The 27,996-nt window shown below is 39.7% G+C and overlaps 1 protein-coding gene across 6 annotated transcripts in view; it reads right to left on the minus strand.

The window, feature by feature from the left end:
- Window positions 1-1,378: 1,378 nt before the first annotated feature.
- IQCE (IQ motif containing E) overlaps window positions 1,379-27,996 on the minus strand; it is an 88,936-nt gene continuing 62,318 nt past the window's right edge. For 5 of the 6 annotated variants that reach the window (XM_078152927.1, XM_020975223.2, XM_020975221.2 and 2 more), the window contains 6 exons: window positions 25,777-25,800; window positions 24,015-24,125; window positions 23,375-23,490; window positions 22,301-22,398; window positions 21,142-21,255; window positions 12,419-17,445 (listed from right to left, as the gene is read on the minus strand). In XM_078152927.1, the coding sequence (XP_078009053.1) occupies window positions 17,315-17,445; window positions 21,142-21,255; window positions 22,301-22,398; window positions 23,375-23,490; window positions 24,015-24,125; window positions 25,777-25,800 (594 nt within the window). In that variant the 3' untranslated portion in view covers window positions 12,419-17,314. Of the gene's footprint in view, window positions 7,418-12,418; window positions 17,446-21,141; window positions 21,256-22,300; window positions 22,399-23,374; window positions 23,491-24,014; window positions 24,126-25,776; window positions 25,801-27,996 lie in introns of those variants that run through there. The other variant, XM_020975220.2, reaches the window with a different exon arrangement.

Genomic DNA, 27,996 nt, shown 5'->3' on the forward strand with positions numbered 1-27,996 from the left:
AAAGGGTTCCCCTGAGACAAAGAGGAATTACATTTTCAGGGGTGGCCCTTTGAGATGGAAGAAATCTGCCGTGTGTTTTTCCTTTGGGGCTCTCCAGGGCAGAAAGAGAATATTTTGATCGATCCTTAATAACAATCCTCCCAGATTTGGCAGGGCCACACATCCTATAGAGTCTGGCTGGAAAACAGCTTAGGGCAAGTTACCAACCACCAGCCTGAGCATTACAGGGGGAGTCAGAACAATGAAGAAAGCAAATTCACCGTGTTTGGGCTCATTCCAATGGAGTTCATATTTTCTATGGAGTTTAAACTTGGGAGTAGGAAGAAGGAAGCAGATTAAGAAATAGAGAGGGAGGGAGACAGGAACAATGAAAGACAGAGAGAAAGGGGAAAAAGGAAGAGACAGAGAGAAACAGATATATTTTATATATATATATATATATATATATATATATATGGAAAGAGAGAGAGAGAGAGAGAGAGAAAGACATACATAGAGACAGAGAAAAAAAGATTTCATATAGAGTTATAGAGACAGCAAGAGATATATAGAGGTAGAGACAGACAGGAACACAGAAACAGAAAGTGAGAAACAGAGACAGGGATACAAAAAGAGAGACACACAGAGACAGAGAGATACAAGACAGACAGAGACAGAGGAAGAGACAGCACACTGCATAAGCTTCTGGCTGATGTTTTCATGTCACAAGAATGTTTGTAGGTAATTGTGCTCTGTCCAAGCTGAGCCAATTCATACGTTCAGATCTTATGATTGCTCACTAGGAAAACTGTGTTTATAAGCACTCAAGCTGCACTTCGCCCTTGCTGGGTATTATTTCCAGCTCCAATTGTCTGTGACAGCTTAGAAATGTGTTTCCACAGTATTGCTGTACAGCTGCTGATAAAAGGTGCAGGACAGCCAAGGCCAAACATACTCAAAAGTAATGTGAAGTCAGCCTACCCAAAAGGCAAGGAACTGCCCCTTTTGTGGGGCTGGTACTTGCTCGACAAGTTACACGAGAGGGACTCAAGATCTGCCCTTAGTAGTACTGTCAGAATTATAGATGAAGAAACTCCTGGACTAATGGTGAAGGATGCTTTCCGCCTCTTGGTGGGGAGGTGATGGACTATAAGTGCGGAGTGGGACATACCTTTTCAGACACAGACAATGTGTCCCTTCATTTTCCTGAACTGTGTTTCTTTGGCAGAAGGGAAAGTTCTGTTGGAGGTTAAAGAGGAGTCATTAGTAAGTGACAGTAATGTTGAAAATAAAAGCAGCAATAAACCATTTTTAAAAAGAAACCTCTGAAGGTATGAAGATGTCAATAAACAAATAAGAAACTTCTCTGAATTTTTTTTAAAGAAACAGGACACAAAAGTAATAATAACAATAGCCAACATTTATATAGAACTTATTATGTGCCAAATACTTTACAATTATTGTCTCATTTAATTCTCACAACAACTCTGGGAGGTAGATGCTATTATTATCCTCATTTTACAGATGAGGAAGCTGAGGCAGAGAGGTTAAGTGACTTGCCTAGGGTCACATAGCTAGTAAGTGTCTAAGTCAGATTTGAACCAAGGTTTTCCTAACTCTAGACCCAGCACTCTATCCACTGTGTCACCCAGCTACCTCAAGTAGGTGTCCTGAGGACTTTACATTTCTTAAGGGAACAAGGATAGTATGCCATGGAGGCTACCACTGACCAAAACACATCTTCACAGCAGAGAGATGGAAAGGACAAGTCTTCACCCAGTCCAACCTGTATCTGACCAAGCATCTCTTTTAAAATATCACTGATGCATGATCGGCTAACCTACACTGAAAGATTTCCAGGTTGGGGAAAACCCCAGTGCCACCTTTGGAGAATGCTAGCTGTTAAGAATCTCTCCCTTACACTAAGCTTAATCTGCCTTTTGGCAGATTAAGCCACCCATTGCTTCTGGTCCTATTCTCTGGGATATGAAGCAGAATAAGTAGAATCCCTCTTCCATATGACATCTCTTCAAATATCTGAAGACAGTTATGATGTCTCACACCACCCCTGACCTCCTTCCTTCTGTTCTCCTGGCTAAACATCCCCAGTTCTTTCAAGTGCCCCATGTATGGTATGGTTTCTAGTCTTCTCACCATCCTCGCTGACTTCTTCTTGACAAGCTCCAGTTTGTCTATGTCTTTCCCAGAATGTGCCCAGAATGGAAGAACAGTGCAGTGGAGGTGATTTCCTTCAAAATGGACAACTCTGCCTTTCTTTATGTTGATTTTTGTTTGTTTCTGTTTGTTTTTGTTTTGTTTTGTTTTGTTTTTTGGCTAGGCAATAGGGTTAAATGACTTGCCCACGGTCACACAGCTAGTGAATGAATGTTTTGTGTTTGAGGCCGGTTTTGAACTCAGGTCCTCCTGAGTCCAGGACCAATGCTTTATCCACTGCACCACCTAGCTGCCCCCTCTGTTTTTTAAGGCTGTAATTTCATACTATGGATTCATTTTGAGTTGCAATCTATTAAAATCCCCAGATCTTATTCACAGAAACGACTCTAGTCAAACTTTTTCTTCCATCCTGTATTGATGAAGTTCATTTTTTTTTGGTGGGGAGGGAGGTGTTGGGAGACCAGCAGAGTGGTAAAAGGGAAAAGGTGCTGGCTTGGGAATCAGGGGAATTTGATTATGATTTCCAGTTTTGCCCCTTGCTACCCATATGGCCTTAAACAAGTTCCATAACCTTTTGGGGTCTGTTTTCTTAGCTGTAAAATTAGGGGCTTGGGCTAGATGGTGCCAGAAGTTCCCTCCCAGCTCTAAATCTATGATTCTATGAACTTGACATTCCTCCTTATGAAATTTTTCTTATTCAGTTCAGCTTATTTTTCTAACCTGTTCACATCTTTTTGGATCCCAACTCATTGGATTAGTATCCTTCTCAGCATTTACCACCTATAAATCTGGCAAGAATGCCATCTGTGACTTTATCCAAGTCACTTATAAAAATATTGAACAGCACAAGGTCAAGAACATGTCCCCTGGGGTGTTCCATTAGAAAGCTCCTACCAACTTGCCATTGACCTGTTAATGATTACTATTTGGATCAGGTCATTCAAAAAGTTCTAAATCTACCTAATATATAATCTCCTAGAGACATCGTCTCATCTTGTCCATATAGGGAGTATAGATGACTACGTCAAATATTTTGCTAAAATCTAAATATTCCATTCATCTAGCATTTCCCTGATCAGTCAACGAGCATTAATAGCTCACTATCTGCCAGGCAATATAATAAATAGTGGGGTAGCGAGGTGGCATGGTGGATAGAGCACTGGCCCTGGAGTCAGGCGGACCTGAGTTCAAATTCGGCCTCAAACACAAAACACTCACTAGCTGTGTGACTCTGGGCAAGTCACTTAACTCCAATTGCCTCACAAAAACAAAACAAAACAAAACCAACCAACAAAGCCCCAAAACAAAACCCAACAACAATGTAACGGATAGAAAGAAAGGAAGGAAGGAAGGAGGGATAGAAGAAAAAAAAAGAAAATGAAATGAGGTTAGTCCAACATGATTTTGTTCTTGATGAAACTACCTGGCTCAGAGTGATCACTCTGTGGTCCTTTATAAATGCTCACATATCATCATAATGTGTTATAGAACTTTGCCAGGAAGAGAAGCCTTGTTTTAAAAGCTTTCTTTAAGCAGAGGTCATTTCATTAGAACTATATGTCAAAGATGGAGAAAAGTGGGCTGGATAATAGTACAATTTGGTGGATTAAGAATTGGTTGAATAATAGGTCCAAAGAGTACTCTAAGTCAAGTTGGAGGAAAGTCTAATGGATTGCCCAAGAAGTCTGCCATTTGGTATATTCATTCAATATTTTCCTCAATGACTTAGATGAAGACATAGATAGCATTCTTATAAAAATTTGTGGCTGTCCCAAATCTTAGAGGAGCTAGTTAATATATTAGAAAACACAAGATTCCCAAAGATGTTTGATTAGAATGATGAGTCAATGATAACATTCAATAGAGGCAAATATACATAATTCTACACTTGAGTTAAAAAAAAATAACTTCATATGTATGGGGGGTGTAGCTAGACAAGCAGGTTCTGTGAAAAAGATCAGAAGGTCTTAGTGGACCATATTTCATTATGAATCAACAATGTGATATGGCAGTCAAAAAAGCTAATATAATCATAGGCTGTACTAAGAGAAGGACAGTGTCCCTGAATGATGGAGGTGGAATGAGCTTGGGGGAGGAGTGTGTGTGAGGGTTCTGCTCTACTGAGCACATCTAGAGTATCGTGTATAGTTCCATGTGCCATACTTTAGGAAAGACGTTAGCAAAATGGAGTGTGTCCAAAAGAAGGCCAAGTTTAGAAACTATGTCATGGGTAGATGGTTTGAAAGAGCTAGGGATGTTTATCTTCAAGAGGAGACTTAGTAGGGATAGGATAGCAGTCTTCATGTATATGAAGGAATTTCCTCTTTTTTTTTTTTTGAGGGCAACTGGGGTTAAGTTACTTGCCCAGAGTCACACAGCTAGTGAGTGTTATGTGTCTGAGACCAGACTTGAACTCAGGGCCACCTAGCCGCTCCGAAATGAGATATCTGTAAAGCGCTTTGCAAACATTAAAGCACTATACAAATGCCAAGTATTATGATTGTTACTATTATTATTATTGGAAGTTTACCAAAATACCAAATTCATTGCCAACAAATGTGAAGGGAGGTTGGCAACTTTCCTTTCCTCCCTGTAAATCCAATAAGACATCCACTGATGTCTTTAGCTCTGTGGGTGAATTTGAATTGTACTCCAGAGAGACGCTGCTTGGTTTTTTCCCTCTCAACCCAGACATCTCCCATAGATTTTCCCAGGGCTGCACTGGAAATGATTCACTGAGAGCTCATTTCTAAAGCATACAATCGCCCCAGTCTTCACAAAGAGAGGGTGACAAGTTCCTCTGTGAACTAAAGCCAGAGCCAAAAATACCCTTATGCTGGGGACATGAGAGAGAGTGGGGAGGAGGGAAGTAGATGGTGCTAATGTAATTAAGAGCTCAGCTACACTTGGATGGAGGCCACTCCCCAGATGTTTCTGCTCCAACAGACCCCTGTATGGAGAGTAAAGAATAAGTGAGCAAGACTTCAGTCTCCACAGAGGTGCTGAGGTTTTGTGGTGTTTGTTTTTTTTTTTTCATTTAGTCCTCTAGCTTTTGTCAGCACTAAACTGAGCTTGGAGGGCTGACAGCTGCAGCAAACGCTTGATATAACACAGAGACCTGGCTGGATAGAGCTGATGTAAATTACCCATGAACAGTTTTCAATCTGCTTGTAATACAAAAAAGCCCAGTGCTATTAATGGCTGGAAGAAAGACTACACTGTCTATGGGAGGGTTTCAAGCATCTTGCACAGAGTGGGGTGAAGGCTTAATACTGGCACTGCCCAGAGCTAGGCTGAAGTGGTCAGACAGTGGAATCACAGAATGTTAGACATGAAAGGGACCTTAAGAGATCATCCAGGCCAAAATGAGGGAACCCAGACCCAAAGGGGCCAGGTTAATGGCAGAGATTGGACTTAAATACAAGGTTCTCTACTTTCTAGTCCAATGCCCTTTCTGCTATTCTATGCTTCAAGGATAGAAAACCTTCATTTATCTGGAGATGATTTATTGAGCAGCCTCCCTTACCTAGAGTATAGCCAAGAACTAGGAAGAAAGTGGGAGGAAAACAGCCAAAATGAGATGTTACAAAGTCCATCCAATATGTAGTTTACTCAGCCCCTAAGTCCCTCCCTCAGTGTCCATTTTCTCCTATTTTACATACTATCCTAACAAGCTTAGTTATTTATTTTATTATATAATAGACTAGAAACAGCAAATGAAAAGGGGGGGTAGGAGAGAGAGATATAATGACAGCCACCAAAAATGAGAGCTGACATGGAAGAAGAAAATAGAAAAATCTATAAGAAGCAGATATTAGCACAAAAAGAGTCTGAGAGTCTAGGGCAATTAACTCTATGACATACTTCAGTAAGATCTGAGGACATCTCTTTATTATAGAATAGCACATTTATAGAAGATATTCCTAATAACTATGGAAGCATATACTATTAGAGCCAGAAGGCACCATATTCCTTGTTTTTCAGATGAGGAAACTGAGGCAAAGAGACAGATGAGAAAAAAAAAAGTCAGTCACATCAGGACTCCCTAGGGTTTAATGGCCCCAAAGGTCCATTTGGAATTACATATTATATCAAATAATGTGACCTTTTAGATTAAGTCACCTCTCCATTTGGAGTTATCTTCCTCTACTTTGTCCCTCCCTGATTTGGCTATCAGGTATAAGTTGTATTAAAACAAATGTGTCTTCATTGGAGGGGGAACCATCAGTGTGTATTGCCTCAAAGTCCTACCTGTTTTTAATACATTCCCTCCCTGCCCCTTACCCCTACCCAAGTAAGATGAAGTTACTTTTCCAAAGTCATGATTCTGAGTCAGGATCATAAGATCATAAATTTAGAGCTGAAAGGGACCTACTGTTGTTGTGTCATTTCAATGCTTTCTGACTCTTCAGTTACCCCATTTGGGGTTTTCTTGGCAAAGATACTAGATTGGTTTGCAATTTCCTTCTCCAGCTCATTTTATAGATGAGGAAATGGAGGCAACCAGGCTTAAGTGACTTGCCCAGGGTCACACAGCTAGTAAGTATCTGAGGCTGGATGTGAATTTAGGAAGATGAGTCTGACTCCAGGCCTGCACTCTATCCACTGCACCACCTAGCTACCCTAAGAAGGGACCTAAGAGGTTGGGAGTTAATACAACCTCTTCATTTTGCAAATGAGGAAGATTAAAGACATGGGTGAGTTGCCCAAACTTATATGGATAATGAATGGTAGATTCAGGATTTTCAATGCATCCTCTGATTCCAAATCTGATGTTCTTTTTACTGTATCAGTTCTGTTCACTACACTCGGTTTATGAAAATATACTGCATCTTAGAGAAATTTTCATCCAAAATGATTTAAAACAAAACAAGTTTTGGTGCTTAAAGGGGCAAGCTTCTTTTATGTGGCTTATATGTACTTATGTGGAACAGTTCATTCCCCTGATGATGTTGCATAAACAGGCCTTACTGTAGTTGGATTTGGCCTGTAGATCTCCATTACAAGGAAGGAAGGAGATGAGCATGGAAGCCTGCTGGTGACTTGCTAACACGTAAAATCCACATTGTATCTTCCTGGCAGCTAGCCACAAGTGCCAGAATTCAGTAAAGCATAAAGGGGAAAAAATGTGGTCCTTATCCTCAAAATTATGTAATGAATTTGTAAAATCCCTGCTTAGCAGTGGCCAAAAAGGTCTTGGAGACTGAGGAGTTTCCGATGGTCACTTCCTCCTCTTCCTGCTGTTCTTGACAGTTTCTCTCGGCTCAAGGAAAAAGAAAAAAACATTTGAAGAAAAAGTCATAATAAGGCTGATAATTGACTTAGCTATATGGCAAGAGATCTAACTTCTGGGACCCTGGGAGATGAAGGAAAACAATGGGACGGCAAAGAGTAGTCAATGAGAATGTTGCCTCTCTACAGCAATGCTATATTTCAGGGTGGGTTACAACCAAGGCGATCTCTAGTCCATCCATCTCCCTCCCTCCCTCCTCGGGGAGGACACCGCCCCAACTCCAGGCTTTAATACTTGCCTATCGGGTAGTGAGTGAGTGAGTGACTTCGGCAGCCAGCCTCCAGCTGATAGGAGGATTCCTTAAGCTGATTCTCAAAAAAATAAAAGGAGGCAGCATGGTATGGTATGGGATTTAGAGTTTAGAGCCCTAAATTTGTGTCCCACTCTAACACTAACTAGCTGTGTGACCACGGGTAAGTCACTCTCTGGGCCCCACTTTGCTGATTCACAAAAAGGGAATGAATAATAACACTTGCATTAAATAACTCATGGTATTGTTGGTTAAGAAAATGCTTTGTAAACCTTAAAGTGCTATAGAAATGTGTCATTATTATTAAAAGAGGTCAGACACTGATCTCTAAGGTTCCTTATGGTTTGTAATTCTATGAAACCTGGGGTTCAGCTACAAATAACCAATCCCATAAAATATCTTCCCTTACTAAGGTAAAAATCAGGAGAGACTACCCCTCTACCTTTCTACTATCCTCCCCCCCTCTATACCCAGTTTCTATTTTTTTGTGGCTTCTTTCCTGCTTCAAAGCTATGCTTCGGTTAATTATAATCTGATTTCATCAGGGTGAAAAGGAGAGAAGGCATGAGGGAGGGAAAAGTAAAAGGGAACAGCATGGCTACCCAGAGCCCTCCCTGTTCTCCACTAGGGAGAGCTTCAGTCACATCGTCTCCAGATCTCATTGCCCAGGACTTAATTATGTAAACGTTCATTTTCCTTACTCCATCTATAAACCACACATTGTAAAGAGAAGGTACCTCTATCATCAAGCTAATTAATCCCTGTAAGCACCATAGTACAATGCAGGGACATGACTAAATCCCTTTCTATGACACATTAAAAATCAATTACAACTGACTATTTAGAAAGACTGTTTAAACTTCTGATCTCTTCTCACTGACTGAGCAGCAAGGTCGTTTTCATAAGGAGGCAGCCTAGTGAACACTTCATATTGCCTTCATTGAACTCCAATCAAATGTATCTTCTCTAATCCGCTCCCCCATAGCCAAACTTTACTAGTCTTTCTAAGCCAGTTCAAGTCCTCCCACAGTGATGTCTCTTCTCCTAACTAGAGCAATGACTTGGCATATCATTACGCATTTATACATACATACATAAATATGTCACATCTTCCCTCCCCCAGGTTCTGTGAATCCAGGCCATATATGTACATGTACATAAGTATATATGTATATATGCACACACACACACATATATGCATACACAACCACGAGAGGCCATTAAGTACAAAGTGCTGGATTGGGAGTCAGACGGCCTGGGTTCAAATCTCAGGTAGGCTGTTAACTGTGGGACCTTGCACAAGTCAGTCTCTTAGTCTCTCTATGCCCATTTCCTCATCTGTAAAAGTTACGGGTCTCTCTATATCCCTAACACCTAGCACTGTGTTTGGCAGCAGCACATAGAAAAAAATTCCTGCTCAGTCAATGTTCATTCAATGCTTGATATTCCACCTCACTCCCACAGATCTCCTCAGGAATTAGCACCACATTTTGGGAATGTCATTGAAGGAAGCTGGTACACCTCTAGAAGGGGACATCCAGGATGCTCAGGAGACTTGGAACTATGTCATATAAAAACACGTTGAAGGAATTAAGGATATTCAGCTTAGAGAATATATGACTAGTCGTGGGGCTGGGAGTCAAGTCATGAACATATTTTTCAAATATTTGAAAGCATGTGCAAAAGGTGGTCACCTTTTTCTGCTTGACTACAGAGAGAAGAATTAGGACCCTTAGGTGGAAAGTCCCAGGGGAGCAGATTTCTACTCAATCTATACTTTCTAACAGTTGTACAAAAACAGAACAGGCTGCCTCTGGAGGTATGCTAAATGACCACTTATTCATGTCGCTTTAGAGAAGATATAGGCTTCATGTTAGTCTTAGGTTAGATGACCTCTAAGATACCTTCCCTAATTCTAGGATTTTGTAATTGTAGGATTCTATAATGTAGGAAAAGATAGGAAGCAGTTACAAGCTAGCTAGGAAACACAATCAAGCCCCACCCTATCCAGCCTGCTCAAGGACCTGTATTAAGAGAGGATACAGGATAGCTAGGTGGTATGAGCACTGGCCCTGAAGTCAGGAAGACCTGAGTTCAAATGTGAACTTAGATGCTTATTAGCTATATGACCCTGGGCAAATTGCTTAAAAGAGATAGAGGACAAGGGAAGTTCCAGTCATTAATTTTTATCCCTGGATAGGGTGTCTGCCCTAGTCCCTATCTTCTTACACTGATGATCTGTCCTAGACAACAGGGGAAGAAATGGAGTAGGGTGGTGCCAAACAGTGAGGATCCCTCATAGCCGAGAGCACCTGGCTGGCTACAGGGTACAGTTCACTGGTCCTGTGTGCTACATATTCATATACATATGACCTGATTGAGTCATGTACATATACCACCTACATTTTCTCTAATTTGTTTGCATTAAAGATTCTCCTTAATCCAGATTCCTTATGGAATCTGGGGACACTAAAGGAGTTGATGATAGTAAAACTTGTAAGGATCCAAGACTATGAATCTGGGGTAGTGGTGGGTGGGGAGAGAATCTGCCATCAAATTCTATGATGCTCATCTCATGTCTAGGCTCTTCTAATACTGCAGCTGCCATAGACATACCTAGTTACATCATAGCTGTAGCACTCTCTCCTTTCCTACTTTCCAGCAGCTAGGGACTTCCTCCACCCCTGTAAGCCCCGTGGATACCAGATTGCTTTTTCTCCTCAAGATGTTTGTTATACAAGAGCTTTCCCCATCTTGCATGCCCTTCCAACCCCATTGGCTTGGTGGCCTTACTGCCTGCTTCTTTTGAGTGAGAAAGCCTGTTCTTATTCCATTTCATTGACAAGGATGATTGAAAGTGAGTTTGGGCTGGAAAAAGGGTTTAAGGACTGCATTAAGGTGCATGGCTGGCTTCATTTCTTAACTTGGAACAGTGCTTCTTACAGTGGGCATGAATTTGAGCTTTTCCTTTGAACCTCATGCTACTATGCTGCCGCCTAATATACGGGTCATCATTCTTATGCTCTGCCCTCCACCTTTCTCCAATTGAGACCAGTACTGCTGAAACAAGGACACTCAGAAAACTAACCTTTCCTTATATTCTTTAGGTCAGCAATGTCTAAATTGGGCTAGATCAAATAAGATATTAAAGCAGCTACCTTTACCTTGACAGTTTGAGAGTGGAGAGCTTGGGACAAAGAGCCACGACATGGAAGGAAAATATCCAAGACCTATTCCCCTACTCTCCCTCCACCTTAATTGTTAAAGTTCTGAACCCTCTAGAAATAATAACAGCTCACATTTACACACAGTCTGCCAGGAGGGATGAAACATGTACACAAATGATTATAATACAAGTTAGAAAATGCTTAATTGCGTAGGAGAGGTCAAACAGTTGTCCAGGAAATGCAAGGGCTGGATTTAACCTCGATAAATAATTTATGAACAGCAATTGCATACAACAAATTCAAGCAGTAGCACCCTCATTACATGGGTGAGAAACCTGAGGCTTGGAGAGGTTGTAATGCCCACAGTTCCACGGATAGACTTGAATAGAGATTTTCTAACCCCAGGTTCAGCGCTCCTTCTGTGGTAAAACTGCTTTCTTCAGAAACATGGAAAAGAATGGAAAAGTAAGGAAGTACTTTTTCCCTAGATGTCTTAGGGGCTCTTACATTCTAAAATATACTGGAAAACGGAATTTGGGGATAACTCATGGACTCCAATCTTTGGAATGGACATTCTAGTAGGAAAGAATGTTCTCAGAGGCACACGGTGGGTTTTTCCTTTCCCATCTGGAGAAAGGTCTACAGCAAGAATGGAAATTCTTCATTGTGGGAACCCTGAAAGTCTAATTGTTAAATCATTTGTAAATGGCTAAATGCATGCTAAGAGTGGGTGGTCCCACCCTCCACAATTCCAGTGCAGAACACTCACAACATAGAATTTGACTTTCTGCTAATAAGTATAAGCCTCACTGAAATAAAGGAACTCTTGGGGAAGATACAGGTTTGAGGCCTAAAGCTCTGTGTCTGGCAGACCGTTCTAGTTAATGCAGAAGCCTGCAGGTCTTCAGGGCAAATCACAAAGTTTTCCAAGGGAGCAACTTACTACTGGAGAACACTGCCCAGCCTCCCAACAGCGGGGACAATTTACAAGGCAATCTTGAAGGAACCAAATCAACACAGACCTAGGATTTAAGGGGTCAGAGCGAGCAGTTGAATGGAAAGGGAATGTACAAAATTTAATCTGAAATCACCTTGTTGCAACTGCCCTTTGCAATCAAAGGAAAACAAATACAGGAGATAAAACCCATCAGGGGTTTTTTTGTATGTTTGTTTTCTTGGACAGTTCTATGAATATTGTTTGAATTCCAAGGGAAGGCTTCTTAACTGCTCCTGAAACATATTCAGTCAAATTAGCAGAAATACTCTTTGACTCTTCAGTTTCTTTCAGCTCCTCTCCTCATTAGTGTGCACTGGACAGAGGATTAAAAGATGGATCAAGGAGCCACCAGTTCAAGTAGGCCTCTTATGTTGGCAAAGAGAAAGACACATCAATATCCTGCCTATTTCTAAATTTCAGGACCCATGTTATGAAAGGAACAAAACTGTGTAAGTCCAGGAAAATGGGATTTCTAAAGCCTTTGTGCCATGTGAATTAATGCAATAGTACACCTGGAAGTAATTTTAGAAGAACCATTTATAGGGCAATCAAGACAATTATTCTGCAAAACAACTTTTATTTATAAAGACTAATGATGAGAGGAAAAATAAAAACCTTTCCCACTCCAAGAGATTTGTGTATAAATTTACAATATTAGAACAGTTCTAAATAAAAAATTTAAGAAACCATGAAAAGCAATGCTCTTTCTAGCAATCCAAGTTAATAGCTTTACATTTCATCCTTTTTAGAGTCTTCCTAATTTCTCCAACTTAAAAAAAAAATTAACCATGATCAACACAGGACTAGATAAAACAGCATCCCACATTTATTAGGACATAGGCACTTGAAAAGGTGATGGCATGAGAGATGCAAGTCCACAATCTGGCCAAGGCATCATGCTTGCTTCCTCAAGTCTACTGTAAATCCCTATAGATTATGGAAGAAAAGCAACATTTGTGCAGACAGAGCTTCCATAACAAGAAAATAATTTCCATTTGTACTTTAAAGACTTTACAAGTCTTTGGTCTTTTCTGCAGGGAGCATTTATTTCTTGGCTGGACCTGTCTTGATAGATCCAAGCCAAGTTGGTCTATCTTTTTCCTAAATTCAATTGTTGCTGGGAAAGAGGAAAAGGAGGAGACTGGGCTCTGATCCATTTGGAAAACCAAGGTTACATTTCTTCTGTTTTTCTTTTTGGGAGTAATGGCAAGTATAGGTCAAATGAAATCCTCTTAATCAGAATCACTAATTTCTTTTTGCAATGTTTCTTTAATAAGAATGGTATAAGAAAAAAAAAAGTAGGGGCAGCTGGTAGCACAGTGGATACAGCACTGGCCCTGGACTCAGGAGGACCCGAGTTCAAATCTGGCCTTGGACACATATCACTTACTAGCTGTGTGACTCTGGGCAAGTCACTTAACCCCAATTGCCTCAACCCCCGCCCCCCCCAAAGTAAACATTCCTAACATTTTAAGCTTCTTCCCCCTCCCCCTATACTTTTACCCCACTTGCCATCATCACTTCTAAGCAGTTTTATAGCTATCGCATTTCATAGTCTATCGGAAGACATGTCCTATCTAAAGTGTTTAGTCTGACCCTCCTCTAAGTGGGCACTTCTTCCTTTTGCCTTCAAATCCCTTTTTCCAATGGGAAGCAGCCAGACTACACCTTCCACTGCAATAGTTTCTCCTTTTTTTGAGATCGAGATGCTAACACAAATACTTCTAGAATCCTAGATTTAACTCCATTTAAAACATTTTACGGTTCAGTTTTTTAAAACGAGTGTCCCTGTAATGGATTCTAACGTGCAGATAATAGTTTTTCATTACTGTCTAACTCAGTAATGGAGTCCCCTTTTAATCGTCTGCATCATCTAAACAGCTCCCTACCCAGAAGAGACTGTGAAGCTATATCACTTTGGCCTTGATACCTGCATATTCCACATTATCTTGCACCCCTCCCCCCATTCTTTTCCCAGTATCCCCAGGCCCAGTGGGTGAATCTGAAGCAAGTAATCCATATAGATGTACTACCCCCTAGATTAATTATAAATCACTCCCACATAACTCTAAGGGCATCTACAGAAAACCTAATGGAACAACCTGTCCCCAGCTTCTGACAAGGGTATTTCCCCCCATCCCTACGGAAGAGAACAATTATGGATGTGAAAGCTCAGCAGGGGTAATCCATCCAGTGGGGAAGGTCAGTTCCACACAATGGGTAGCAGTAGGGATGGAGGGTTGCTAGCAGCAGCCTATGGAAACTGTTCAGACAGTATTTCCAGTGAAGGGATAAAATGGAAGCAGCCTCATTGTGAAGCAGCAATCCAGTTTCCTTTGGCTGAGAATGTTGGTGTGAGCTATGATAAGCCATAGATAAAAAGCCCTTTCAATCCCTTAAATTCAACAGAGGCATCACTTTATCAGGCACCATCTCAACAATGGATATTGATATTTAAAAAAAACACACATCTGAGAGAAAAGTGATGAAAAATTCCATATCTAAAATTAAGCTTTCTGTTCACAGAGGATACCATCACTTCTAGTTATAGAGGATATCTGAGATTGAGAAAGTTTGTTTTTTTTTCTCTTCAAAATTAAACATTTTATACAATAAGAACAGAAAATAATATTTTGCTTCTTTCCTTATATATTTTATATTTTCAAGGTAATACAGTGGTGTTGGGGTGAAAGATGTTAAGCAAGTAGGCCTACGATCTGCAGTTCTATCCAGAGAGAAGGTTCAGTTGTTTTTCAGGCATATTCAACTCTTCATGACCCCATTTGGGGTTTTCTTGGCAAAGATACCAGAGTGGTTTGCCATTTCCTTCTCCAAGAGAGGATGTAGAAGGTAGTAATACAAGTCCTTCTCCCATCAGAGGAATAAGCCACCATCTTCAGGTGGGTGGTCAAGCCAGAGCCTACTCATGGAGACTATCGGAATATAGTCAGGCTCTTGCAATGTGAAAACATGATCTTTAGGAATAAGGTCCTAGTTTATTCCACAAACAGTGAGAATTCTCACTGCTCAAATCTTCACCTTGAGACTGATCCAGAAACACTCATATAGGCATTTGGCTTTCTTCTGAGGTTCTTAAATGACTTTCAATAAATGCAGCTGTTTTCTGCGCAGGTAAAATGGACAATTTCCTAGGGAACTCAAATAAGGGTGCAAGTACACAGATGGATCGTGGAGGGGGTCATATTGTAGGCAGCAAAATATTAAGAGAGATTCTGTTTCAACTGAAGGAAAATGCACAATCTGGAGAAAGAGGCCTATTTTCTTCAGCTAGGCATGTCAGCCTGAGAAGCTTTCTTTTCTCTTCATACCCACAAGTCACACTTGGGTTTGGCACATCTTCTCTTCCTGCCAAACACTACTAGCAGCAGCTTTTTTCTGCCAATTTTAACTTAAATAGCACACAACAGAAAGGACCATACATAGAATGGCAACCGTTAAGACACACCAGCAACTGACAACATCCTATGCTTTTCTTCAGGAAGAGAGTTATTGAAATCCCTGAGCACAGGCATTTCAGGAAACCAGAGTAGTACATGCCTCTCCTCTGCTAAAAGGGATTTTATTCCTTTGACAGAAATGTAAAGAGCACTTATTCCCTTGGAGGTCTGGTTGTGGATAGAGTTCAGGTAGCTGAAGGACTGAACTTACATATTTACTTCCTCTCCTCCAAAAAAAAAAGCCCTTAAATGTAATACTGAAGTATAACATACAGAAAGAATAATTACATTTATAATTCTTACTTGGTATCCACTTGAAAACTTAAACCTACTAACAAAGATAATTCTCTTATCATATCAGAAATGCTGAAGAAAATGGGTTGGGCTTTCCCCAATTTATTACTTCAAAAGACACTTACAGATCACATTATAAATTAGGTCATCTGTACTTCCTTCCAGCCTTACTCTTGACATTCCAGAGAAGAATCAAATTTCTCTGACTTGACAGAAGCATGTTGAGCGTGTCTGCCCCAGTAACCATTGTTTGGGTTGACAGTTGCCTATTATCCTGTCAACATCCACAGCCTTATCTGGACAAGAAGTTTTGGGCTCAAAGGTAGACACAACCAAATCTCCTAATAGGAAAAGGAAGGTTATCATTCCCTTCCCTCACCCTCTCCCCAGGAAGTTATAAATAAGTTCTCGGATCATTAATTCCTAAGAGTTAAAAAGCAGACGCAGAAAGAAATTGAATAAATTTTTTTTTAAGTGGGGCAGAAGTAAATAGAAATTTTAATTTTTAACCTATACTGACTGAGCAGTTACAGGAAAGGATTTCTTAGATTTAACTGAATCTTCCTGGTACTTATGCCTAATTGAACAGATTAGCTCTGGAACCTAGTGAAAGGAAGGAGGAGGAAGATCATAAAGAAAACAAACGTGAGACTGAATCCCCCAAATCCTAAAACCACCAATCAGCTCAGGCAAGCCACTAGTCAAAAACTCTTTTTCTTCAAGGAACAATTATTTGACACCATGAAAATTAATAACAAAGCAAAAAGACTTGGATGTTTGAATGAAGTTTTCACTTTTCAACCAGTTCTATAAAAAAAATATTCCTCATAGAAGATGAGGTGCTATTCTGACACACACAATCCCTAGTGTTTCAGCTGTTCCTTCCAAGTATGGCAGCTCTTTCCATTTGGTGCAGCAGGATTCTGCAGGAATTCAGCTTTTGGCCTACTGCTAGTTATGGCCTTTACAAGGACTAGGGCTGCTCAAGGTTTAAGAGTGATCTTCACTATGCAGCAGGAACAAAACAACTGATGATGAAAAACCCAAGGACTCTTTATATGTTAGAATGGACAGGGAGGATTTCATTTGCACTTTGTGATCAGTAACTTTTCCTCTTCTCTCCTCAGCCTGCCACACCAACAGCTGGACTTTGTAAGGCCACCTTGCTAAGACAATCTAATACATTTTCAAAAGTAATTTTAATGTAGCTTCTTTGGTTTATAATTTTGTGTTTTTTAATTTTTATTTTCCCAGTGACATAATCACCAGTTCCACTTTAAAGAGTTGTACAGTATAGAGCTCTAAAGCAGGTGAGTGGATACACCCAGGAATGTGGGAGGTATCACGCCCACAAGAGCTCTAATACAAGAATCTGAAATTCAGCTTTTGTACTTTGAAATATAGCTCTCATCTGCTAATAATGCTGATAATGATGCTTTCAAAAACAAAGGGGAAAGCTACCCTGGACTCTCCCTAAAGCTTTCTTTGATCCTTTACCACTCATCATAACTTTTGCATTGTGGCTAGCCTGGTGCCTTACATCAATAGATGTCATTTCCTTACCAATCAAACTGCTCTGCCAGCATTAGAGAATAAGGGCTCAAGATAGTCCTATGTGCTTTTAGCCTTAACCTCATCCAAAAAATAAAGAACAGCTTCATGTGTGGGGTAATTTCTGTGAACAATAATGAAAGCCTAGAGCTAAACCTGGGGAGAGTTTTTTTTCTTCATGGGCAGAGATGGAGAGATGACAATATCATCGGAATCATCGGAGGTTACTTCATCCACTGGTGGAGCAACAATGGACTGCAATCGGGTATGGGAGGAAACAGCTGAAATTAACCACAAAGAAAATAAGATTCAATAACACCATATAAGCTCCTCAAAGAAACAATTCTCTACAGGCAACTGAACTTCCAGAACAAACAACATTCATTTCAGATACACAAACACCATCAGTTCTCCCCCTATAGGCAGGAGCAAAAAAAAAAACAGTACAACATAGACTGCTAGCCAGGATTACTTGGTTTTATCAAGAAATCTTTTCAAGTCATTACAAATGCTATCTCCAAATGAATGAATCTGGAGCTAAAAGCACCAGGACCATATCTCAGTGGGGAAAATGGACCCAGTGCAAAATAGGCCAAGTCAAAGTGGGATGCTTCAGTCCCTTCCAGGTGAGGCCAGGCTAAGGAACACAACTGTCCTTAAGATAACAATTGTGCCAGAATATATGCAACAAAATGAGTGCTGTCCTTTAACGCAGTCATCTGAGGATGCAGAGCAGAAAGAGTGTTGCACTGGGAATCCCAGGAAGCAGGCTTCCTTACTCTCTCTTAGCCTCATTTTCCTCATCTGTAAAATGAGGGAGTTGAACTAGAAGATTGCTAAGGTCCCTTACAGCTTTAAAACTATGATTCTTAAGAATTATCTTCAGAACCAGGCGGTGAGGCATGACTTTATAGGACCACAAGTTTTGAATTAGAAGAAACTTTAGAAGTCATCTAGTTGAACCCCTCAATTTACAGAGGAAGGAAACTGAGGACCAAAGAGTGAACTGACTTGCAGTATCACACCTTTAAAAATGCACACATGCACATTGCAGAACTCAACTTTAGCAATAATAGGTGGAAAAGAGTTCAATTTTATGACCCACCTTATTTAGACTTGGCTCTCAATGACTTTGAGCTATTTTAATGAATTAAATCTATACTTGAACAATTAAAGTTTGCTATCACCAAAGCTATTCAAAAGAATGTGTCAACTTTTCATGGTAACAAATAATTGGAAACAAAACAGATTCTTAACGAGGAATAGCTAAACAATGTGAATAATGTGGTATGTGAATGTAATGGAATATTATTGCACCATGAGAAACATGTATGAAGAATTCAGAAAAGCTTGGGAAGACTTATGTGAACTGATCCCAAATGAAGTAAGCAGAATCAGGAAAATAAACACATGATAGCTATGGCAATGTAAATGGAAAGACCAAAAGAAATGAAATTGAGTGCCACATAATTATAATAGCTAAGTTTGGCTTTGAAGAAGAGATGAAAAATCCCTCTGTTGCAGACGTGAGGGACTAGGAGTGTGGAACACTGCATGAACTACCAGACTTGGGTAACATGTTGGATAACTGTGTTGAATTTCTTTTTTCCCTCTTTTTTATTCTTTGTTATAAAGTACAACTTTCTGGGTAGGGGAGGTAGAGGGATATATTTAGAAATAAAAGTTATGTAAAAACAAGACATAACAATAAAATGAACAAAAAAAATACAAGAACGGGCAGCAGAAAGGTTCCAAAGTCAACTCCTATGCAGGAATTCTAACCTTATTTTCAATAAGGAAGGACACTGAAATAAAGTGACTGTCATTTTGAAAAAGACTGCACTCATGTGGATGCTTAAGATCCAGTACATATATTTTTAAAGACTTTTCATTATAGTCATACCTTACATAAAATAAAAAAAGGAAAAGATGATTCATAAAGATGTAAATCATCTCTCCAAATACTCTATCACAATTATAATTCTTTTTCTTCTCAGCTGCATTACGTCCAAAACCTTTTACCTATTCCCAGAAAATAATTCTACAGAACTAATAGGAAGGAGGGCATTCTGAAACACTACTCTGGATAACTCCATCAAGACTATGACTCTTTAAAAAACAACATAATTGCTATTCAAATTCAACAGTCCAACTGATAAAATTGTTTGGAAAAAGGTGAACTCTCTTTCCACATACCAAGAAAAAGATATCTCTCTAACTGGTTCATAAAGATTTAAGTACAAGATATGAGTGTGGTTCCACCAAGAGACCAGGACTGCTTCCCGAGGACCAATTCTAGGGAGGTTCATCACCAACAGGTTGACCATTTGATGATGAATTCTTTGATCATGGCAACTATGATATCTGAGATACAGAGAATAAAATTACAATTCAATCCTGCTTCAGATATTGTAATTGTTCTTTCTCTCTCTTTTTATAACTTTCAGGGAAATAAAAGGAATAAGATTAAAGTGGAATCTAACAAAATTTTAAAAATCAACCTTCAAAGTTGCTTAGATTTAGGTTGGGTTTTTGTTTTGTTTTGTTTTTAAGGCTTTTAAAAAGTTTCATATAATCAGATTAAATAACAGCTTGAACACCAAATTGTTTTGATTTTAGTTTTTCTTACAGACTCATTTCCTAAGTGAAAATAGAATGATAAAAGTAAAGTATCTGAATGACATGAATACACATTAATTTTAGGCATAAGAATAAATCATGACTTCAGAGTTGCTCTTATTTAACAAGAAGACTAATGAGGAGTACAAATACATTCTCCCACAAATATGTAGCACTGATTTAAAAAAAAATTCTAAAGGCCACTAAAAGTCAGTAAGAAGCTAAACTACTCAGAGTTACTTAGAAGTCTGAAAGTTATCGGAAGACATTCTTTGCACCCTAGCACATGGGGAGCCAACTGAGCTTTTTGTGCCTGAAGCATCTGTAGACCTTTCTTTTAAATTCTTATGCATATGTATATGCCTCTGTGTGTGTGTGTGTGTGTGTGTGTGTGTGTGTGTGTGTGTGTGTGAGAGAGAGAGAGAGAGAGAGAGAGAGACAGAGAGAGAGAGAGAGAGACAGAGAGAGAGAGAGACAGAGACAGAGACAGACAGGCAGAGAGAGAGACAGAGTCAGAGAAAGAGACAGAGTTAGAGAGAGACAGAGACAGACTGAGATACAGAGACAGACAGAGAGATCTGTGATTTAGTCTGTGTTTGAGCCACAGGCAGGTTCAGTGATGTGTCCATGATCACTATGCTAGTGTGTATCAGAAGAAGGCCTTGAGCCGAGGTCTCTGTGACTCAAGGCTGGCCTTCTGTCCATTACACCTTGCATACACTGATTAGATTTTATTAGCATTGCTGATAACACAACTTACATTTCTCTAGCATTTCATGGTTCACAAAGCTTTTCTCACACCAATCCAGTGAGATGCAAGTATTGTGATTCCTACTTTACAGATGGGCAAACAAAGGCTCAGACAGACTGAACGACTTCCCTATGGTCACACAGTCAGTAATGGTTAAAGCCAGAACTCAAACCCTGGCCTCCTTATTCCAAGTCCAGCGTTCTCTCCATAGACCCCACTGCCTGGACAATTTGGTCAGATTTAAGAGTCTCAGAATTGAGTTCCAGAAGAGCTGGAACACTGGTGCAAATGGACAGAAATATGAGCTAAAAGGCAGCCATCTCCAAGAATGATGTCCTGAGCTCACTGTTTGGGGGCTCATGGCAGGCTAGTCAGGAAGTGCAGATGTGGAACCCAGGAACTAAGGGACAGGTCGTAATTCCTGTCTACTCAGACCAGAAAGCTGTCCTGTCCTCTCACCAAAACTATCTTGTCTGTTCCTTCAACTGGATGATGTTTCCCAGTCAGCAAACAAATGAACAATTCCACGTGCCTGAGAAACCCTAACTGTGCTTGTGAAAGAAAAGACTTCTTCCCTGACACTCAATGAATGTATTTGGCAACTCACCACAACAGGGTTGACGAACCAGTGCCTTAAGCTCTTTTGGCTGCATACTCTCATCGTCATCAGCTGGTAATTCTTCTATAGTCTCTTCACTACTAACTTCACTATCTTCTTTACCTAGAATAACTCAAAAGTCAGAAGCTTCAAAGATGAAGATCGATGGCAAAGCAAACAAAACTCTGGGATTTATAATGATCTGATCTCTTTTCTCTGTACATTTCCATTTTATTAATTGAGGAAGTTCCATATCTACATACCCCTGCCCTCCACCCCCTCCAAGAGGTGACACCATCTCTTAGATTAGAAGGAATTACACTAAAGCCTGTAATGGTCTCCATGGGATCGACTCTTTGAATAGCAGTAAGTGAGAATAAGACTATTAGTCTTAAACACCACCACACTAGAGGATCCCTCTCTACTCCCTGTTTGCCCTCAGTGCCATGTTCACAAATGAAAATCCAAAGACTATATTTTGTGGTTGAATAGTATCTCTACATCTTAAAAGTCTTACTTATAAAATCAAATGGTTCCTAATTGCTCATAGTTAGCATTATTCTGATATTCACATCAGACACGGCACATGAAGGAACTCAATATATTATTGTTCCCCAATGGGCAGACAGAAGCCTGTGCTTCATTCGTAGATTTACAGGGTTGGAAAGAATCATGCAGTTAGGATGCCAAATGTAATCTACTAATTGTAGTATAATGCTATTTTGAGCTTTAGTGAAACAGGAAAGGAAATTCAAAGAGATATTTTTCTTGAAGAACAAACAAGCAAAAAAAAGCCACTAGTCAAGGCAGAGAAACTACTCTTTCCCAGCAAGAGCTGGGTCTAAAAATGAGAGAAACAGAAGGAAGGACACACTAGATTAGGCTAGTAATAAATAAGATACCCTAATAATTAATATTAAAATATTCCTACAAACTAAGTAATGGGAATAAATTGGGGTTCTTTTCTTCTGGGTACATTTTTAAAAGGCATGGGTGAACTGTGTTAATTCGAAGCAGTGTCAAAGATAAACCTCAGTCAACGTATAGTGTTTAAAGAATTATTTGGGCCCTGTTATTTTCCTGTACAAAAAGGAACTTAGAGCAGCTGTCCTCTTGGCTTAAAATAGACATCCCCTTGTATCTAAATTTTTTAAAAAAATGAGATTACCAAGAGAAGATGGTGTAGAGGCTAGACAGGTTGATTTCTGGCACACTGCTGAAATAGGTTTCTTTTCACTTATGGGAGAATCAGAGGCTGTTTTTTCACTGGAAAAAAAAAAGAATAAAAAGGTCTTCAAAGGACATGTTGTAGTGGTTTGAGGCCCAAAGAAGGGCTCGTTATTTTGCCTGTGAGAATAAAGAGAGGAATCTGGGGAAACAACTCAAACCTTAGCAAACAGGCTAAAGGCTTGTTTATGGCCGCATAGAAATGTTCAGAGCTGGAAGGTACCTTAGAGATCATCTGGGCTAACACCTCACTGTACAAAGGAGAAAATAGAGGCCCAGCCTGTTGAGATTTTGAGATTTCATAAACAGGCTTTTTACACCATCCTTTTCCCCTGTCTAGTCTTTTGGTGCAATATGTCTTCAGGCAGCCCCTAAGGCAAAGGTACAAAGAAGGTCGGGGAGCACTACAGGTCAAAGGAGGAAGTTTTGTTGGACAGAGTCACTACAAAACCTGGGCAGAGATTAGATTATGGAATTGCTTTTAAAAAAAAGTCTGTGTGCAATGAATGAAGGAGTCTATTCTGGGCCTTTTGGGATATTTCATCTGTTAAATACCACAACTACACATTAAAAAAACCCAATAATACAGGAAGTCTACAGACTCATGGTTACTTAGGTCAAGAGGCAGCCAAAGTATTATCCATATGTTTCCCCCCAGAGCAAAAAAAAGCAAAGTGATCATGGAATCTTTCCACAATGGTGAGATCCCAAGGGCTCTTCAAATCTGATCAGTTAAGGCTAACCACATGTTGACAGTGTACTACCTGTTCATCAAAAGAATTGGAAATACCAAAAAACCAAAACCCATGGCCTTTGCTCACAAATAACTGACATGTTAACAGCCTGCTGCAACACCCTATCTGCCTAATGTCTACATGCTATCAGGTGTTATTCCTGGGTGACTGTGGCACTGGCAGTTCTCTCTTTTCTACTTTTGAGTCCTCTTTTCTCTTAATATAGAAATAGGGCTAACAAAAAAATGAATCATACTTTGAACCAGCTGCTTCTGACTTACTGGTATCCCATCCGTGTTGAGTGTGCCCTGAAAATCGACTGGATGACTGCAATAGCCTCGTCTTCCTCCTTGTTATCAGCCACCAAACCTGGGGAACAGCAGGATGTGCTGGATCTCTACAGTGTAATGATATCAAAGGAAGAAAGTAAAAGTTTGACATCGAACCTTTTGCAGTCAAGTTAAGGTTCACCACCCTGGATACAAGAGAGACAGAGAGCAAGATCTCCTTCCTTGGTTCAGTGCATTACTGATGCTATTAAGTGAGCAACCACCTGGTTACAGGTTTTTATACTCTGAAAGCTGTTGAGATACAAATCTTTTCTTGTGGGAGGTAGTGGCTAAAATGAGGGTTCTTATATCTTAGCAACAAGAGAAGATATACTACTTCACTCTCCAGCCCCCCCACCCCACAGCAATTTAACCTCCAAAACTAGGTTTTCTTGGGCTGGGCCAGAGGCAAAATTAGTGGGGTCTGAAAATACACTATAGCCTAGAGCATTAGATTAAGCGCACTGGGTGAGAAAGCTTTAAAAGTCTAAGTTAGAAAAATGTTAGTACTTTCCCTAGTTGATAAACTGCACCAAAAGAAGAAACGGAGAGTGACTTTATTGGGTCTGTGTCCAGCCATCTTGATGGCTACCTTATTTGGAAAGCTGGGCATACTGGGACATTCTGAATCGAATGTATCGCTCGAAAACAGCTTCTCCCGTGCTAAATGTCCCCTGAAAACTGCCTGCAGCACAGCAGCCGCCTAGCAGGGAGAAAGAGAGAAATGGATGTTAATTCCCTGGAAAGTTGGCAGCTACAAATTAAAGCAGATTCAAGAGGGAAAAGGTAGAACTATAAAGAAAACGAATTCCCTTACTGTTGCATAATCACAGAAATGTTTAAGAAGAACCTTTCTCCCCCTCACTCACAAAACCTACTACAATCAGAAATATCCCAATACACACTGAGAATAAACCCACTGATCCTTGACCTAATGGTCAAACTGAATACTGAAAATCTAAAAATGATGGTACTTCTCAATGTAATTACATTCCAGCTGTTTAATACTGGCCCATATCTGACAGCTCAAGGCACGTGCTAATCTTTTCATATTAGAGTCTAGTTATCCAAAGACTCTGGCTACTTCACACACAAATTCTAAAATAAGGTAGAGACCGACAGGCTCTTCTGGCATGGCAAAGAAAAAATTTTTTTTCTATTTCTGGAAGTCACTATAGAGACTTCACAGGTTCTGCCCTCTATCTCTGGGACAGAAAGTAGGGTTAATAATAAACCAACCTTGAATGAGTCTACCTTCATTCTTGCTTAAAAATACCAAATGCTTGACAAGGGAACTGGAGCTCTGATCTCATTTTAACCAAACAACAGGCAGACAAACTGAGCACAAACTCAACATTAGTTTCAAGGTCTAGACATTTTTTTGTCATAACTGTCAGTTCTTTTTTAAGGCAGGATCACAGGATCATAGATTTATTTGGATGAAGGACTGATTTTTTTTTTTTTGCTTTTTCGCTAGGCAATGGGGTTAAGTGACTTGCCCAGGGTCACACGGCTAGTAAGTGTCAAGTGTCTGAGGCCAGGTTTGAACTCAGGTCCTCTGACTCCAAGGGTAAGCGCCATCCATTGCTCCACCTAGCTGTCCCTGAAGGACTGATTTTTGATGAAGGTAAAGAAACAGTCACATACAATGTAAGTGAAAAAAAAACACAAATAAAGAAAAGTGCCTGAACATCAGTTGGTTGAAGAAAAAGAATTAAAAGAGCAATAAATTTTGGAACTGACCTAGGATTACTTGGGCAACAATCAATGGCCAGTCACTTCTGTTTACTAACAACCTACTTGCCACTGTTAAAAGAGAGTGGTTATCTTTAGCAGTTACTGAAATGATATAAAACCAGGGCCTAGGTAAAGAGGATCAAAATGAGGTACTCCTAAGATTGATGGAGGCAGGAATGGGGAAGCACTGTGATGGCTATGCTTAGCCTCTACGAGTAGAAGAATTTTTCTTCTCTACTCTCTATATATGAATATATATAGAGAGATATAGATACATATACACCTGTGTGTGTATTGTATATGTATATATATATCCACATATATATAATACATAATTAATACACATACATATACAGTGTTTAGAGCTGCATATTTTCCCCTCTCATCATGAAACATCAAAATCACATCATATATTTGAAAAAAAAATTGAAATGTCCTTAAAAATTTCATTGCTAATGCTACTTTCTCATTCTAAATTTAATAATGGGATTTGTTTTAATTAAAATATGACTACTTAAAGAGATGTCTCTGAAACCTGCACAAATGTAGTAAACTTCAATATTAAAACATCCCCTGATGTTTCATGTTACATTATTGGTGTAATAACCCACACTTACCTCATCCAGATTAGCCTCTTTTTTCTGAAATAGAAAAACAAATTCTAAATTAACATTAGAAGGTCTTCTGGTCTTTTAAAATCATATTCTTCCCCCAGGGGATTCCATTTTTTCCCCTTACCACTGCTATTAGATCAACTAAAGGACTGAAAAACACAGTTATCGTGGAAATAAAAGCAAAATGGTAACACAACTTGGACTGAAAGCACAATGAACTCTTTCTTCATCACCAGCTACTTCCCCTACTGCCTATCTAACTAGTACTAAGAGAACATAAACTCACTGATGACCCTGACTCAAACAAAACATAAATAGGAAGGCAAATCTACTGATGAAATATTCTCAAATTAAAGGTGAAGGATTTCAATATCAGTAATAGTCTCTATCAGTGTTTGTCACTGATGATAAGCACTGCATTAGCCAGCTGATGTTTAGTAATAACTAAACATCAGTAAACATAAGTAAAAAGCACAGCATTACAGGGAGAAGATCTTTCCATCACTACAACAATAAATAGATGAGGATAAGGACCAGGACAATGTGGAATGGAGTGAGACAGAGCTGTATTATAATGGGAAGGAGTAAGGAGTGGGCACATGATGCAAAGATGAGGCCCAAGGCATATAGAAGACAAAAGATCAACTAGCACATTACAGAACAAAAGCTAAAGACTATGAATATATCAGTAGAATGTAAGTTCCTTTGGAGCAGGAGCTATTTCATTTTTGCCTCCCCAGCATCTAAAAGAGTGCCTTGGGAAGAGTAAATGTCTTAATAGACGTCTGTTGAATTTGGTTGAATTGTCACAACCCAGAGAAGAGAATGGAAAAGAATAATAAATTTTGGAACTATCCTAGGATTACTTGATCAAAGTCACTTCTATTTTCTAAGACCCTACTTGTCACTGTTAAAAGGGGTGGTTACCTTTAGCATCACTACTCCTAACTCTAACTTAATACCTACAGAAATGCTGACTTTCTGAATGTGTGCTGGACATAAGCCAAAACTGGAGACCAACCAATTATTAGTTTCAAGTTTAGCTGTGGCTTAGACTTTAGATATAGCAAATTAAAAGAAAACAAAATTTCTTCTGTAGACTCAAAGCTTTGTACAAGTATTATCTCATTTATCTTCAAAATCTCTCTTAGGTAGAGAATAAATACTGGAAGATATTACTGCCTGAGAGTAGAATGGACTGTTTTGGGAAGCAGTGAGTGCTCCATCACTGTAGGTCTTCACACGATGGTCACAGAGGACCCCTTCTCAAGTCATAGTAGAAAGAGTATTCCTATTCAGGCGCAGGTTAGACCCAGATGACCTCTGAGGCCCATTCCAACCCAGAGATTCTGTGATTTCATACTATTTTTATTTTACAAACATGGGAACCTAGCCCAGGTATACTGACTCTTAAGTAATAAGCATTTATTTATCAAGCACCTACTATGTGCCAGGAACTGTGCTAAGCCCTGAGTCTTTCTACTTATAGGCTGAATTTTTTCTGATCACCTTATTAGAGGTGTAGGTTTTATAATAAACAGGCACAATAAAGACAAATGATATTCACATGACTGTATTAGCACCATCAGGTTTACATTACATTGCACCTTTAGCAAAATAAATCGAATTATCAGAACCTGAATTCTATTAGCAAAGTCTTAGAACTGGAGAGAGAAAACCCCAACCCATCTTGTTAGTTGGTTAATCAATAAAGCATTTATTAAGCACTTCCTTTGTGCCAGGCACTGTACTAAGCACTGGGGATACAAAGAAAAGCAAAAGATAGTCAGTCCCTGCTCTTGAGTAGCTCACAGTCTAACGGGGGCGGGGGGATGACAACACACAAACAATGATGTACAAACAAGACACATTCAGGATAAATTGGAAGTAATCAATAGAGAAATGCCACTAGCCATTAAGGAGGATCAGGAAAGCTTCTTATAGAAGATGGGGCTATAGCTGAGACTGATTCATTTATTCAGCTAAGACCTGCAGAGTAAATAAGAGAGGGAAGCCGAATGAAAGTGAAAAACTGAAGATTAAGGGACACAGGGACAGTCTATGTTCTGGGCTAAGCACTGCTCTAGCAGCTCCACTGTTATGTCTATCAAGACTGGCTCACGATGATTTGCAGAACAGTAACACACCCCTTTCACCAGGAAATGGGGATTAGAACTACTCTTTGAGGACTATGGAAGGGGGGAATCTCATGCACTGGGGCAT

The sequence above is a fragment of the Phascolarctos cinereus genome, unplaced genomic scaffold, assembly GCF_003287225.1.
Source record: "Phascolarctos cinereus isolate Bilbo 61053 unplaced genomic scaffold, phaCin_HiC Scaffold_4;HRSCAF=312, whole genome shotgun sequence".
Classification (NCBI taxonomy): domain Eukaryota; kingdom Metazoa; phylum Chordata; class Mammalia; order Diprotodontia; family Phascolarctidae; genus Phascolarctos; species Phascolarctos cinereus.